Consider the following 15054-nt stretch of genomic DNA (forward strand, 5'->3'; position numbering starts at 1 on the left):
TTAATTTTCAATGAGTGTGCTTCGTATATGCTTTTATATATATTGCCCATACACCTGTTTATAATATACACATACACTACACACCACTAAATAGATGTATTTATATCTATCAAAATGTCGACTAAATCTTGAAAAATAGGGGGAAAAAAGGGAAAAATAAATTTACCTGAAAATCAATAGATTTACTAGCACACTATAAACGTATAAATTTCCAATTAAACGTGTAATTTGGCTGGAGGAAGATGTTTTTCTTCTTGATATCGCCGCCATGTTATCACCTGTAAATTGTACAAGTTTTTCGTGCTTTAATTAAAATATTCGATTTGAATATAAATGAAATCATTTTCGGTATGGAATGGGAGAGGCAGAAGCATATTAGAACAACATGGATTGAATAGTTAATGCTTCAATTAATTTTGTTTCTATCGGTTTGGGGTCGATTATTATTAGTAAACGAATTTGAATATTAGAGGAAAAAAATTTCTGTGATGTACTTTGGATTCCGTAATTACAAAAAACCAAAAGTCTTTTGTGCCACAAATATTATGGAAAGTTGTGCCCGAGAGTTGTAGTTAATTTTTGAATTCAAATTATTATTAATTTTGTTGTAATTAAGGATCAAATTTGTTTTCTATTTTTCCTTACAAACCTAAACGTGACTTCTACTTCAACCACTTTTAAATTAGAGTAAACAAGGGGTGGGCAAGTACAAAATAGGATATCGTATTAATTCGTTCAAACAAATCAATATACCAATTAAGGCGTCTGTGCGAGTTATCGATGAAGACTATCAATAAGCCCATCCCCGTAGCATCGTTGCTTTTATTTTTATTAAATTTTTGTTGCTGCAGTTCCCTACTTCCATCCGTTAAATGGAAGGTATTGATAGATTGGCTTTTATTTGAATTAATTTTTTAAAACCCTTTCAATAAAGTTGCAGAAAAAATGCAGACGAATTAACGCGATTGAAAACAGTTGAAAGTTAAGGCGATCATCGACCTAATGAATTAGTGGAAAATCGTTACTACCACTTGAATTATTTAAAAAGTATATAAGAAGTACATGCAGACCAGATTTTTTTCATATTTATATGACCACCTCCTTCGATAAAGGATAAGAAAAGGTCAGACAATGTCTGATTAAGACACAGTAAAAACGACAGTAGGTAGTGTTTTCAGTGAAAACTTTCCATTGAAAAATTGAATATTTTGCTAGACTGTTGACCGTTATCATAGAAAATTTTTACAGAGACACATTTTGCATGGATTTGTCATATAAAAAAAGGAATCATAAAAACTGAATATCTCAACCCAATTTAGCTAAAGTGTTCTCATTGCTGTAAAAATGAATGCAAGCTTCAATTATGCAAGAAGATAAAATGCAGAATTGTTACCAATTTTCTTGCTACGACCCGATCTAATAATAATAATAATGCTAACTGCTCCTTTTACTTTGTATGTCCAAAATAAACGGTGCTACTATTATATCCAGCAATTAGCTCAGCATAATAAGCATTCATAAAAACTATGAAAAACTTTGAAATTACATTACGAGCTAGATAATTACATGACGCGACGGATAGCGTGCATTTTACATAGTCCGAATGATAGTAGTTCATCACGAATAAATAACTAATTTATACTTGGGTTGTGTTGCAAACGTAATATTGAACTTGTTATCATCCATTAAAACGTGTCAAAATGTTGATTTAACCCCGGGGTTAGAAAAAATTGGAAAATAGGTTTCTCTCGAGGCTAAAAACGATAGCGATAATCGAATGAAGTATTCGTAACGTTCGACCTTTTCAGTTCAAACTGATTAATTCCATGGCTAATTAAGAGTTCACCATGAATTTTTCCGAAACAGAAAAACCGAATTAAGAAAGGTTTGTTTTGAATTAATTTTTTTTAAAAATAATTTCAAGAACGGTATAGGTATATCACATGTGTACAAAAGTATGGTTGAAGCCCTCTGGCGATTCATGTCCCTCCACGGCTTATTTTCAATGAACGTTAAGCTGTGGTTATACTTCCAAAGACTTATTTTCAAATTTGTTTTCCCTGATGTAGACAGATGGAATGAGCGATATAGTCTTCGTTGTTCGTGCCACAACGTGACTAAATATTTATTTCTGAAATTCGTAAATAGATTTTTTGGTTCACGAAATGAATGAATTACAGTTCGAAAAACGGCATTGGATCGGTTTTGTTTTGGTACAGTCGGACGGTTTGCTAGGCAAGAAGAGCCGTTGCATTGAATGACTGATTGCATTACTGATAGATTTCGAAGTAAATCGGATGGTAATTAGGCGTGGAATTATATCCCGATGGGACAATAACTAAACTGTGTCATTATTTACCAGAGTTAAAAGGTCTCACTACTGTTTTTAGCTATGTAAAAGTTAAGGCTCCGATGAGGGTCAGGTTTCATTTCAGGTTGACCTGACCCTGATCTTGATCTGAATTGGATTTTCACATTTCAGGTTTGACCTGAACCTGAATGCGAATTAAGACTCAACCTAAACCTGATCCTGACCTGAATCTGAATGAAAATTTCAGGTCAAACCTGAACCTGACCTGAATTAAATCAGGTTTCTTAACTTCACGTTCCGAGCCTTACTAAAAGTTAATAAAAATATCGAAAACATTTCTTAGGTTTTCTAGATGAGCGAATCGAGGATTTGCGAAACCGAACCCACCCCTAACTAAACTTTCAAAACCTGATAAGGTTCGTTGAAACTGAACCCCAACCCGAACTTTCTACTTACTACAAAGAATAATGAATATTTCAAGGTTACTTAACGAAAATTGTGTGGTGTCTCTGTGTTGTTCCTCGGAAATAACGATTACGACGATCAAAAAAAATGTTTTCGAAGGTAAAATGTGCAATTACTCATTTTTTTGCTCAAACAAAAATGTGTAAAACACAAAATATTCAAAAGTTTTCACTGACACGCTTACACGCTTAAAAATTCCCGTGCAGTTTTGAGGCTATCGACTTTTGACAACTTTTCTTCCTGATTTTGTCGCCAGCAGACCTTTGTAGATGTACCTTACCATTATTAAATATAACAGAACGGAACATCAGCAACCAAACAAAAAAAAACTTTAATCTTTTGAACAGCGTTGTGTTTCATATTTATAACGAGATGTAAAATGTAATTTGATGAGCCGACGACAGCAAAAGTTTACAGTATGAGTACAAAAGTTTTAAGAGTTCATTATAAAGCGTTATCATCAAACTTACCTTTGGATACAAAAACATATATGCTGGCTGGTTCCGTATTACTCGCCGAACCTACGAATCGAAATATTCACTCATTAGCTGCCATTCTCAACTCTTCGTTACTCTCAATGAACTCACATGTATAATTTCCGGAATCTGAGATCTGTGGCTCTCGTATAATGAGACGGCTTTGTGTGCGTGGTCCTGGCGTTGTGTCTATGCTAATGTCTCTTCGCGAATCGTCGTAATTGATCATTCGATCATTCTTCTGCCAATAGACATACTGTGGCGGTGTCGGACTCTGTGAAACAGACATCAGTTTTAATTAAATATAACACAAAACAACACCAACGAAACCGTTAGAATTTCGATGTGTAGAAGTGCCTACGAACCATAATGTAAAAAGGAAAACATAATACGAAAATCAATAATTGAAGTTTTATACACAATAAGTGCAATGTTGCGAAAAATAACACTTCATTAAACCGAGTCAAAGTTTTTCCTTTTATTTTTTTTTTGATAAAGAAAAATTAAACAAAAAAAAAGAGAAATAATAACGCAAGGTTTCTCAACCGTCAAATAGGTTTATTATTTCGTCGAGGAATAACATTACCGAAACGAGGGTAGTGAAAATATTTAATTAGCTAAAGTGATGTAAGTAATTTTATTTGAGAAACTTAAGATTATAGGGTAACATGAAATTGCTCTACGAAAAACTTTATTTGACCCAAAAACTTTCAAAAACTAAAATACCCGTTCAGTGCCACTTTCAATTTAATCTCATTTTTCGTCTCACATTTTATATATTTGAAATAAAATATTAAATAACGTTAAATGCTCTCAACGAAATTCCACTTCAAACTACTTAGAAGAGAACTATAAATATGAAGAAAGAAAAAAAAACCTAAAAACGAAAACTACAAGTGTACACCGAATGTCGTTGGAAAGTCAAGTGTATGCAAAGATATTGTACAATTTAACTAACAAACTCTTAAGATTCAATATACCTTTTCAATTATGCAAACTAAATTGATTGTAGATCCCATATCAACATGTAGTTCTCCGGAACCCAATATGAATGCTTCGGGAACAACGACTTGCAGATTTACAAAATGCGAGATGATGCCAGTTGATGTCGAAACCTGGAAATCAAATTGAAACTAATTTTGTAAATCTATTCAATCTTATTAGATTATGCATAATAGCATTTCAGTTGTGTATAGTTTAGACGTTACGAATTCAAGCAATGGAAACGTAAATGAATGGCATTCACCCGTACAATACCTTAAGTTGTACATAATGCAACATAATGTTCTGTATCAGTTTCAAATTATTTTTCAATAATTGGATAGCAAAGGTTTATTTATTGCGAAGGGAGCGGATGTGGAATGTGGCAAAAAAAAATCAATAAAAGCACGAGTCCGCCCACTCAATTAATTGAAAATATTGATCTTTTTACATGATTTTATGGCAATTTTACATCAAAGTACAAATTTGTAACTAACGGTTAAGTACTCGTTTTATATCGCGTATAGAGTACGTCCATTCTACTGAAATTAAATATTTCATTATATGTCGACCCGTTTCAGGTTTATTATTGGAATTTTAGATTCAATATGGTTTAGGGTTGATACTTCACTTCAGTTATTTAATTAGAAATTTTATAAAAATTAGACCATTAATATTAAAGCTATTTAAGAGTACCTTCGTGAAAACGTCGAAAATTTCAATTAAATCATTTGGGGGCAATTTTTCATTCAAAATTGAGGTTTCAATAAAATCGTTAGACTTTCCAATAAAAGCGACGTTTTGAGGCCCTCGCGACTGAGCGGAGCGAAAATTTCTATTTTCTTTTTGTCAAAACAAGAGACGAGAAAATAGACATTTTCTCCCCCGAACAGGTCTCCTGTTTTTACTTACAAAAATATTTACTGGTGAGTTGACTAGTCGTTTTACTGAACTTTCAATAAAGCTTTTCGAAGTTTTTCGAGGTTACTCTTAACGCGTTGAATTATTTGAAAGAAGCATTGTCAAAAGTTGACACTGATTCGACCTATAATGCAAAATATTCATCGTTAGAGTCGGGGTAGTCCATGTGGTCGAGATGAACATTTGCTGATAACAGCACGAGCTCATACATAAACTGCAAACGATAAACAAATCTTCAAATTGGATGCCCCAATTTTATGTGTTTTAATTAAACTCGATTTTACGTTGATTTACTTCCGCACATGGCACCATCATGGTGGCATACATATACAATGAATGAAGCTCAGCTTCCGATGAATAATTGTGTCTACATTTTGCAATTTTAAAATTTAAATGATGTCAAATGCAGGTACGGATTGTATAGGATTTCATTTAGAGTATACTAATTTCCCATATCGTTTCTATGAAATTATCACATGAAAGCGTTCAGAAAACAAGACAAAAAAAAACGAATTCCCTCGTTAGCTTCATTTCCAATTAATTTACATTGTCACCATATTCCGCAATTTTGCTTTGACGGATCCAAAATCTAATATTTAGCCATACAGAAAGGTATGTGCAGTGAACATCTATAAATAGTAACGTGTACTTTACAGTTTAAAAAAAAAACTAAATGCGCAGTAGTCGCATAACTAAGGTGTTTATGTACATGCTAATGTTGGTTGTGGTATGATCAACATAGTTTTAGTATAAATGTATTATACAGGGAGAGAGAGTTGTATAAATTTGCATGAGGAACTATTTTGTGCAATTATTAGTATAACACAAGCAAACCGACAATATCAACGTACGGAATGCACAGATTTATTCTACAAAATAGATTAATTTTAATTAAAACTAACTATTTGCGAAACTTTTCCAATGTTTAACGTTCGGGGGTGTGATAGTATTTGCGAAAAGTTCACAAATGTTTCTTGTTTTTATAAGGTTCATAATTATGAATATTTATGTCACTGAAATTCATGATTGTGTGTAATGTTCTGTTGTGAACAATGTTATTTATTGTGTTTGAATAATCCCGGTGCAAGCGCAGCGTAAACACAATTCTGTAGGTTCGCTTTGAAATCGTGGAAAAAACACAGAAACTAAAATTCACGCTTCTTGATTTTCAACCAGAGTTTTTTAAATTTATAATTTGAAACGGTAGGTACCCAACGTAGACACAGATTATGAAATCCATACCCGAAAGATTTGAATTTAATCTAATTAAAATAAATGAGATGAGGACGGAATCAATGCTAATTGTTAATTCAAGATGGAGCTTGATTCCACGTCATCTGCAAGAATTTTCCAATTCCTCGTTTGTTTTGTATTATTGACTAAATTATGCGCGGTGGCTTTAATGATGCATAACCACGAAAATACGGATCGTTTATACCTACCACCATGCATAGACAATAGTCACATAAGATTTATTATTTAGCAGGCATGTGCCATAGTTGGATAAATACTAAAAATATCCAACTTCAAAGCAGGAAAAAAAATGGTTTCCCTTCGCAATATATTCCTTTATTAAATGCTTTGATTTATTTTTATGTGTGTCATTCATGTAAGGGTACATATTCCTTGCCGATATCTCCATTGATATGAACTATACGATGAAAAAGCTATTTACGTAATAAGGAAAAGAGACTTTTTTCGATGGGTAGCTTTAGCTGAAGGCAAATATATTTTCTCCGTGCTTCGATTAAATTTTACTCATGTTGAGGCATGCTTCGAAATAAATTTTGTCGATGCTTTGCATCAATGAAAAGATCTATTTCCATTATCTAAGGTACTAACATATTTATTACATGCTTCAGTCAATATTGAAATATTGACTTTGTTTCGCGGAAACAAGAAGCAGGAAAACACAACCATTCCTAACTTTTTACCCGTGTGTAGTTAAATTTCTCGTCATTAGATTAGCATAGTTATTTGTTTATAGAGGGAAGAAAATTGAGAAAATATGTGCGAGGTGTGCGTGTGATTAACCGTTTTAATCCACGATACAAAACATCAAATGGTTACACAATTTTTAGGAACAGAAACAAAGATGACAGTTTGGAGGAGAAAATTTCTATTCTCTAACCTGTAAAAACAAGTGGGGTGAAAATAGATATTTGCTCCACCGAACTGTCATCAGACAAAATGTCATTTTCTTTTAATAATACCGCACATACGAAAAATATTTACTTCATGATTCAATCTAAGGCGTCAGTACCGAAACCATTTTTTTTGTGCACTGGAAATTGTTGACTATTCTTCGTCATTAGTTTAATAACTGAGTCAAGATAGGGGCATGTTGTAAATGTATACCTTTAAATGTCAAATAAATTTTGATTTATTCGTACCGCAAAAAATATGTTACGAACGCACACTAGCGACATTCGCCTTCAGCATAGTACTACAACAGGTAAAAAAGAAGGTTTTACGGGAGGGTAATGTTGTTAGGATTTGAAGCACGGTGCGATAAATTTATCATTTAAATTTAACTGTGTACTCTAACTTTTAAGCGCTGTTTGCTTTTAGCTTTAATTATTTGTATGTATGAGGAGAATGTGTGCCTGAAAGTTATGCGAATAATGGAAATGATAAAACATATACGCACAAATAAAACAGCAGCGGCTATGTAAACAATGTCATAAATTTCAGACATTCTGTACTCAACCCACTCGAAAAAGGCACATGCTTCATACATATATAACACAGTGTACCTGTAGTAATTCGGTGAACGCTACCCTATTGGCATTTTTCGCCCTATGTTGGAAAGACGTTACAATGTCCAGATACTCAGCGACCAATGTACAACGTTTCGCCAACATTAGTACAATTGGACAAATAAGACATTCAAGCCACTTTATTTCAACGTTCATGTAACATAAAGAACTTTAGTAGACTGCAAATAAATGTATTTTGGGAATGATTCTAACCTAGCAGTCCTCCATACAATTTTTCATTCTATTTGATTTGGCCAAACTTATCAGACGTATAATATAAAAATAGCTCGAATCGTTATAAAACTACGTTTGTGATTTACAAATATCAATCAACTCAATATATTAAACAAACGAAGCACTTTTTGGCGAATTCTGTGAATCGATTAAACGTAGTTGGTACATAAATCAATACCATCAGGCAAACGAAGAATTTTTGATTATTGAACTACTACCACCTAGCCCTCACAGAAGTTCAAGCTTTGGAAATTGTTTATCACTGACTGACCACAACCAGGTACTATTTTAGAAATTAATTGTTGTATTCGAAAGGTCGCGTAGCCTGTATTTTTCATCATTAGTTGAATACCATTAAGCAAAAACGCTAAAACAATAATTGCATATTTCAAATGAGCATCTCATGTCTATTCCCCGCTCTTCTCTTTCGCATTCACAATGTTTGAATATTTCAATTGACCACATTTCAGAAACAGAAAGTCTCAGAATAATTCATAATGTTTCGATGCAAAGTTCCCAAATCCATGAGTCGACAAGTATTTCAAAAACGTGTTGACTTAGTGTTGCAATCAAATCTCAACGAAAACCACATTATGAAAGAAAAATCCCTAGCCTCAAATAAGTATATTTATACGATATTTTCTGTTAATACAGATGTAGTTTACTATGTCTTTACTGTGATAGCATTTCAAACGATTCGTACTGGCCCTGGAGTGATTTTGAAAGTGATTCTGATGGGTCCGAGGACGAACAAGAAAAAGTTCGAACTTGGTTCAATGACATAAGAGAGTGGTCACTTAGGAATCAAGTTAATCATCAAACTTTGAATGACTTACTTGGTATTCTTCGTTTCCACAACGTTAGAGGCATTCCAAAAGACGCAAGAACAATGTTAAAGACTCCGAAAACCCATGTGATTCAACAAATATCTGGTGGTACTTATTGGTACAATGGAATATCAAAAAATCTTTCCCTGATGTATTCCGGCAACAAAAATAAGCCCAAAGAAATTTCGATGATGTTCAATGTGGACGGTTTGCCTATAAGTAGGAGCTCTCAAAGCCAATTTTGGCCAATTATGGGCCAAGTTTACGAATCGGAATACGGCCCTTTCTTTATCGGAATATTTCATGGTTATACAAAGCCGAAGAACTTAGACGAATATCTCTCAAGCTTTGTCACAGAATTGAACGACCTTCTTGAAAACGGCATTGCCATCGATGGCGAACATATTGTTATAGAGTGCCGCTGCTTTCTGTGTGATGCACCAGCCAAATCGTTCGTTAAGTGCAATGCTTACCATAATTCGTATTTTGGGTGCAATTTTTGTTGTGTTGAGGGAATATATGACGATAACAGAATGTCATATAATCAGCTTAACTGTGCGTTACGTACCGATGAAAGCTTTCGCAATCAATTGCAGGAAGAGCATCACAAAGGAAAATCGATATTAGAAGCACTACCTATCAACATGGTTACTGACTTCCCGAATGATTACCTGCACTTGATTTTGTTAGGTATTCAGAAAACTCTTTTAAAAATTTGGACATTGGGAAATAACTACAACACTAAACTTTCTGCTCCTCAAATTGCATTGGTTAATATGAGATTACTCAATTTCGCGAAATCACAACCAAACGAATTCGCCAGAAAAATCCGAACTCTTGATTGTCTCAAGCACTGGAAAGGAACAGAACTTCGAACATTTCTCTTGTATACTGGACCAGTAGCTTTGAAAGATATTTTAAGTCCTGAAGCATACTACAATTTTCTTGCACTGCACTGTGCTGTCCGAATATGCTCGAGTAGTATGGTGGATTCACATTTAGTGATAGCAAAACAACTTTTTAAAATTTTTGCTGAAGGATGTATAGAAATATACGGAGAGCAATGCATGAGCCACAATTTTCATAACATTATACATGTCGTAAACGATGTCAAAAAATTTGGAAAACTGGATTCTTATAGTTGCTTTCCATTCGAAAGCAAATTATTTGCACTGAAAAATTTGCTTAGAAAAGGCGACAAGCCTCTAGCTCAGGTTATTAATAGACTTTCCGAATTGGAGCTTTTGCATCCGAAAAAAATCCAAACCCAAAAAAATATGCTTGCGAAAGAAATGAAATCGGAAAAAGATTCTTATGAAGAACTATTTCACAACAAGATGCGATACAATAAAACTGAAAAAAATAAGTGGATGCTGATGAATAATAATGAAATAGTTGAATTTGAGAAAGCTATAAATATCGGAGAAAAAACTTATGTTCTCGGATCAAAAATTAAAAAAACCAGTAACTTATACGAGACACCACTAAGATCGTCATTATTGGACATTTACGCTTCCGATGGAATCACAGGCTCCCCTCAAATGTTTCCCTTAGAGTCTATAAAAACAAAAATGTTCTTAATGCAAAGTGATGATGGAGTGGTTTTTTCTCCATTGCTCCATAACGAATAAAATATGTAATTATTGTATTTGTGCTGAAAATTAAAACTGTTAAGCGTTATCTGTAGTAAATGCATTTTTGTTGTCAATGGTAATCTTCAGTCGAGTCTTCAGTAGGACCATCAAAAAACACCATGTACAACATATATGAGAGTTTTGATAACGAAGGAGAAAGAGGTGTCTATGGTACACCTGACAACTGGGAGATAGATGGAGAACTTTTATGGCCCCCATCTGGATGCAGAAACATTAATTTATTCCGAAAAAACAAACAAACACCAGGAGAGGATTGGCAAAAAATCGCGTCTTTTAAACTTTTGGCCAAAGGAATACGTAAGGACGACACGACACAATGCACGACTTTAAAGTAATTGTGTTGCATTCAGCTACTTTCAGGGCTATGCTTTCCAAAGAGAGAATGTATGAACAACATAGTGATTCTGAATCTGCTGCAGAGGCAAAAAAACGAAAAGCGCAAAAGCGAAGTCATCCAGTCAATTCGAAGACTGAATCAGTGGGTCTTCCTGATTTGAATTCTGATTTTGAATCTATTTCCGGTATCTAAGAATAACTATTCGCGCTAGTATGTTTAGTTAAACACAGTTTGCACACACAGCTCAGCCGGGTACTCAAGCGAAGTCAAACAACACACCGATTGAGGCCGCTGCTGTTGCAATGGCTACGTACCCTCAAGATCCAAATCTCCTCTCTAATTTTGACGACCGAAATATGTTGTTGAGCTCATCGGTGGTGGAAGCTAGTATGTATAACTAACTGCAAATTGATTTGAATAGTCATTAAAGACACACTTAATAATGTAGGAAATTTTCGGAAAGATGTTCCAACGAAATTTCACACATCGAAACATGGTGGTGCTTTAATTCCGAAACAAACCGTTTCGTCTTCATTAGAAAATCCGATGGGTTTGTACCTATTATTTTTGCAGTTCGTATTGAATATTTCTTACTTCTACCACACGCTCTCACTATTTTGAATTTCTACTGCTACTGCCATACTGTTGCTTTGTAAATGATAAGATATACGAAAATAGGTACAAATGTTAAATCGATGAACGACTCAAGCAAGAAGGCGAAGATTTTGTCAGTCGACATCGTGAATAATGGCTGCGATTCCCAGGAATATCATACAAATGGTAATATCATTTGTCTCTCAAGTTTTGTTGAAATGATCGCTAATAAACATTGATGAGAATAGATATTCCTCTATCTGCTGCTCTGAATATTATGAATTTACCAATTGATTACTTAAACGACTTGCCTACATTAACCGACGCAGATCTTTCTGAATTGTATCCACCCGCAGTTGGTTCCACTATAGGTAACTTATTCAGACAAAACCAAGTTTTTTTAAAGGTCTTTACAGAAACTTCCCGTTTATAGCTATTGATCTTAGTGAATTAAGGCAGAATTTACAACCTCCCTTAAGTACAATTAATATTTTGACCTTTTTCACCATTTAAAGTTTGCATTAACACAGATCAAAATGTATGGACCAATTACGAAAGGAAATTATCTGATGTTGAGAAAAGGCTAGAGCTTGCTGAAACTCAATTAAACCGTATAGAGGCAAATCAGGGCGGTTTGAAAGCACACAATGAAAATTTATTGAAGTTAGTCGCAGCACTACATGTAAAAATCGACGGTTCCATAAATCAAGCCATACCTCAACCAACAAGAAAAAAAGATATTCCCGCAGATGTTCAAAAGTTGGTAGATGAACTTCCAGTGAAGAATAAACCGCACTTTGGAGAATTCCTGAAAGCTTACAAAAATAAGATCGATTTGAAAGATGCATTGGTAATCCTTGTAAAAAATTCCTCGATGTTTGCTGTCTTAATTTTTGTGGACCTAATGCTCATATGATTAACATCGATGTTAATCACATGAATCACACTTACGACATTACTGTTTTGAGGAATTTTCCTTGATCTAATCAAGTACCCAATTTTGCTTCTAATCTGGGTAGGATTAGGAAAACTGGTGGCCGGCCCTGGGATCGAACTCCCGACCCATGGGTTTGTAGTCCACAACTCTACCACTGAACCACCAGTTCCCATTTGAGTTTATGATAAATGTTCTTCTAATACGGTTGGTTGTTATCACACTCACATAACACATTTTTTGGGTATTTAGGTCGGGTATTTAGGGTTTTCAATAATCACCAGTAATAAAAAAGGTATTAAAATTAAATAAAAAAACAAACTTGACCAGGATTCGAACCCAGATTGAACATAATATTTTAGTTTTCGGCATTTGATTGATGTTTACCGTTTTAATACACAATGAGTCTGTTTTGGATTGAGAGAATTGAGAGAATAAGAAACGTCATGTATAATAGAGGCTCTAGCGATGTGACGTACATGATTTTTGTTCTTTTCAAAATCAATTCAAAAGATTGGGCGCGTTTATATTTCATACATTATGATGGACATAATTTTGGTCGTCAAAACGTTTCGTCGTAGAACGTCGTAACTCACATAGTTTTATCTTCACAGTTCGATGAACTCAAGTTGATTGGTGGAGCTGATGAAGAAAAATGCACCAAAAGAATTTTGGCGGCTTTGTTTTCCGACGATTTGTTAATGGATTATACTTGGTTCGGAACATCAACTAAAGACCCGTTCAAGGACTACAAAGTGCATGCTTTAATAAAGGAGTGCGTACGCGTGCACTATGCTACACTGACTGACGCGAATTATCAATCATATGTTCAGGATCATCTTAAGTATGCCTGCTCGCGTGTGGAAAGACGATATCTCCAATAAAAATTTGTAAAAACCATATTTAAAACGTAAATTAAATGCTGGTGTGAAATACAGATTGTTTGAGTTTTCAATGAAGAAATTGTCTGTATTTTCGAACCGTCTTCTCTTGACCGTACTTATTATATGAAGTACAAAGATTGAGTAATTTGCAAAGCCTCATACTAAAACCTAGACTGATTGTTTTATGTTGATCTCTGGCAACACGTATGCAGAAGACACTAGATTTTAGGAGTTCTGAGCGGAGTTCATTTATTGGCAAAGGACTATTAGAATATCTATGAGTAAGTGTTACATAGAAAGCGAATGTAGGAAAAATCATCTTGCTCAGCCGCGGATTTGAACTGAACACGGGAATGAACACATGATATTTACTTCGAATGCCTTTATGTTGTGTAGAGTGCTAGATTGAATGTGTGTGTAGTGTAGTGTATGTGTGGTTTGTGAACATATATATTACATTAGTCTGTGTATGGAAATCTTTGTTGTAATTCCTATAAAATATCGAAACAACCTTTTAAGATTTGAAACTAGCCCCCGAATTTAGCGCCATCTATAAGACAATCGCTCAGTGGTTGCTGCAACGTTGACAATTGTGGTATAAACATTGAAAAAATTACAACGTTGTACCGACCTTAGTTGAGGAAACGTTATTATGACGACAAATACACCTAAAACGCTAATAGGGTATGATCTTTCCTTTACTGCGAGCTTTTTACTCTATGCTAACATTGATACGTGTGTAATATTGTGACAGTGAAAACAAGTTTCCAGTATATTTATGTGATTTTGGTTATTAGCACAAAAACTACGGAACGTTTGGATACTCCCTACTCATACACATTTACCACCGATACACAAAATATGAACTAAAATTCCTTCAGATCTAGCACAAGGCTTAAGATCTTAAAATATTTGTCAAGGGTTTCGCTTTTATAACGTACGAATATATCCGTAATGTATCTAGTTTCGGTTACCTGTTTGGAATTCCAATGTTTCTTTTACATGGGACGCTATTTTCGATTCTTCTTTTATGCCGTCAACATTCTACCTATCTACATTTTGTAATATGTATTTAGGATACTTTGTTTGTGTACATTACTATTCAGAAAGCATTTTCAATGTCCTTTTTCATGTACCTACTCCCAAAAAACAACCAGCTAGCCAATATACGGTGTATATAGCAGCCATAACTAGGAACACCTGCTCGTAGATATGGTTGATAGAGTATTTTTACATTTCGTTTAACTTTATATTCATTAGATTCGAAATAGATTAGCATTTTAACTTGTTTGTACAGACTATAGAGGAGATAATACACCCAACGTGTATTAACAAGTCAGAATACTATCAGTAGGGCTGAATAATGTAACTTATTTCTATACATGTACGCAAGAGCTAATGATGATGTATACAAAACACATTTTAGTAGCACAGCTTTTAGCAATCTTGACCTTTACAATTGTACACAGGATAGAGGATAATGATGAAACATCAAAATATGGTCCAATAGAAATCAGAAAAACAAAATTGAAAAAGTTTTTCCCCATTTCCTTGAACCCAGAGAGCTTTATGGAGACCGTATTGTATTCCTAAAATTGCTCATTAAAATTATTCGTTTTCAATAAAAAATGATATTTGAATACGGTGAAAATGAATTCTAAAAACAGCAGTTTTGT

The 15054-nt window shown here is 34.2% G+C and overlaps 1 protein-coding gene across 2 annotated transcripts in view; it reads right to left on the minus strand.

Annotated features, from left to right (window-relative positions):
- Positions 1 to 15054, minus strand: part of LOC119073590 (zwei Ig domain protein zig-8) — a 131606-nt gene that overhangs the window by 7307 nt on the left and 109245 nt on the right. For both annotated transcript variants that reach the window (XM_037179164.1, XM_037179163.1), the window contains exons 9-12: positions 4233 to 4367; positions 3364 to 3526; positions 3247 to 3297; positions 167 to 278 (exon numbers count right to left, since the gene is read on the minus strand). In XM_037179164.1, the coding sequence (XP_037035059.1) occupies positions 167 to 278; positions 3247 to 3297; positions 3364 to 3526; positions 4233 to 4367 (461 nt within the window). The remainder of the gene's footprint in view (positions 1 to 166; positions 279 to 3246; positions 3298 to 3363; positions 3527 to 4232; positions 4368 to 15054) is intronic.

This window comes from Bradysia coprophila, unplaced genomic scaffold (assembly GCF_014529535.1).
Source record: "Bradysia coprophila strain Holo2 unplaced genomic scaffold, BU_Bcop_v1 contig_138, whole genome shotgun sequence".
Taxonomy (NCBI): domain Eukaryota; kingdom Metazoa; phylum Arthropoda; class Insecta; order Diptera; family Sciaridae; genus Bradysia; species Bradysia coprophila.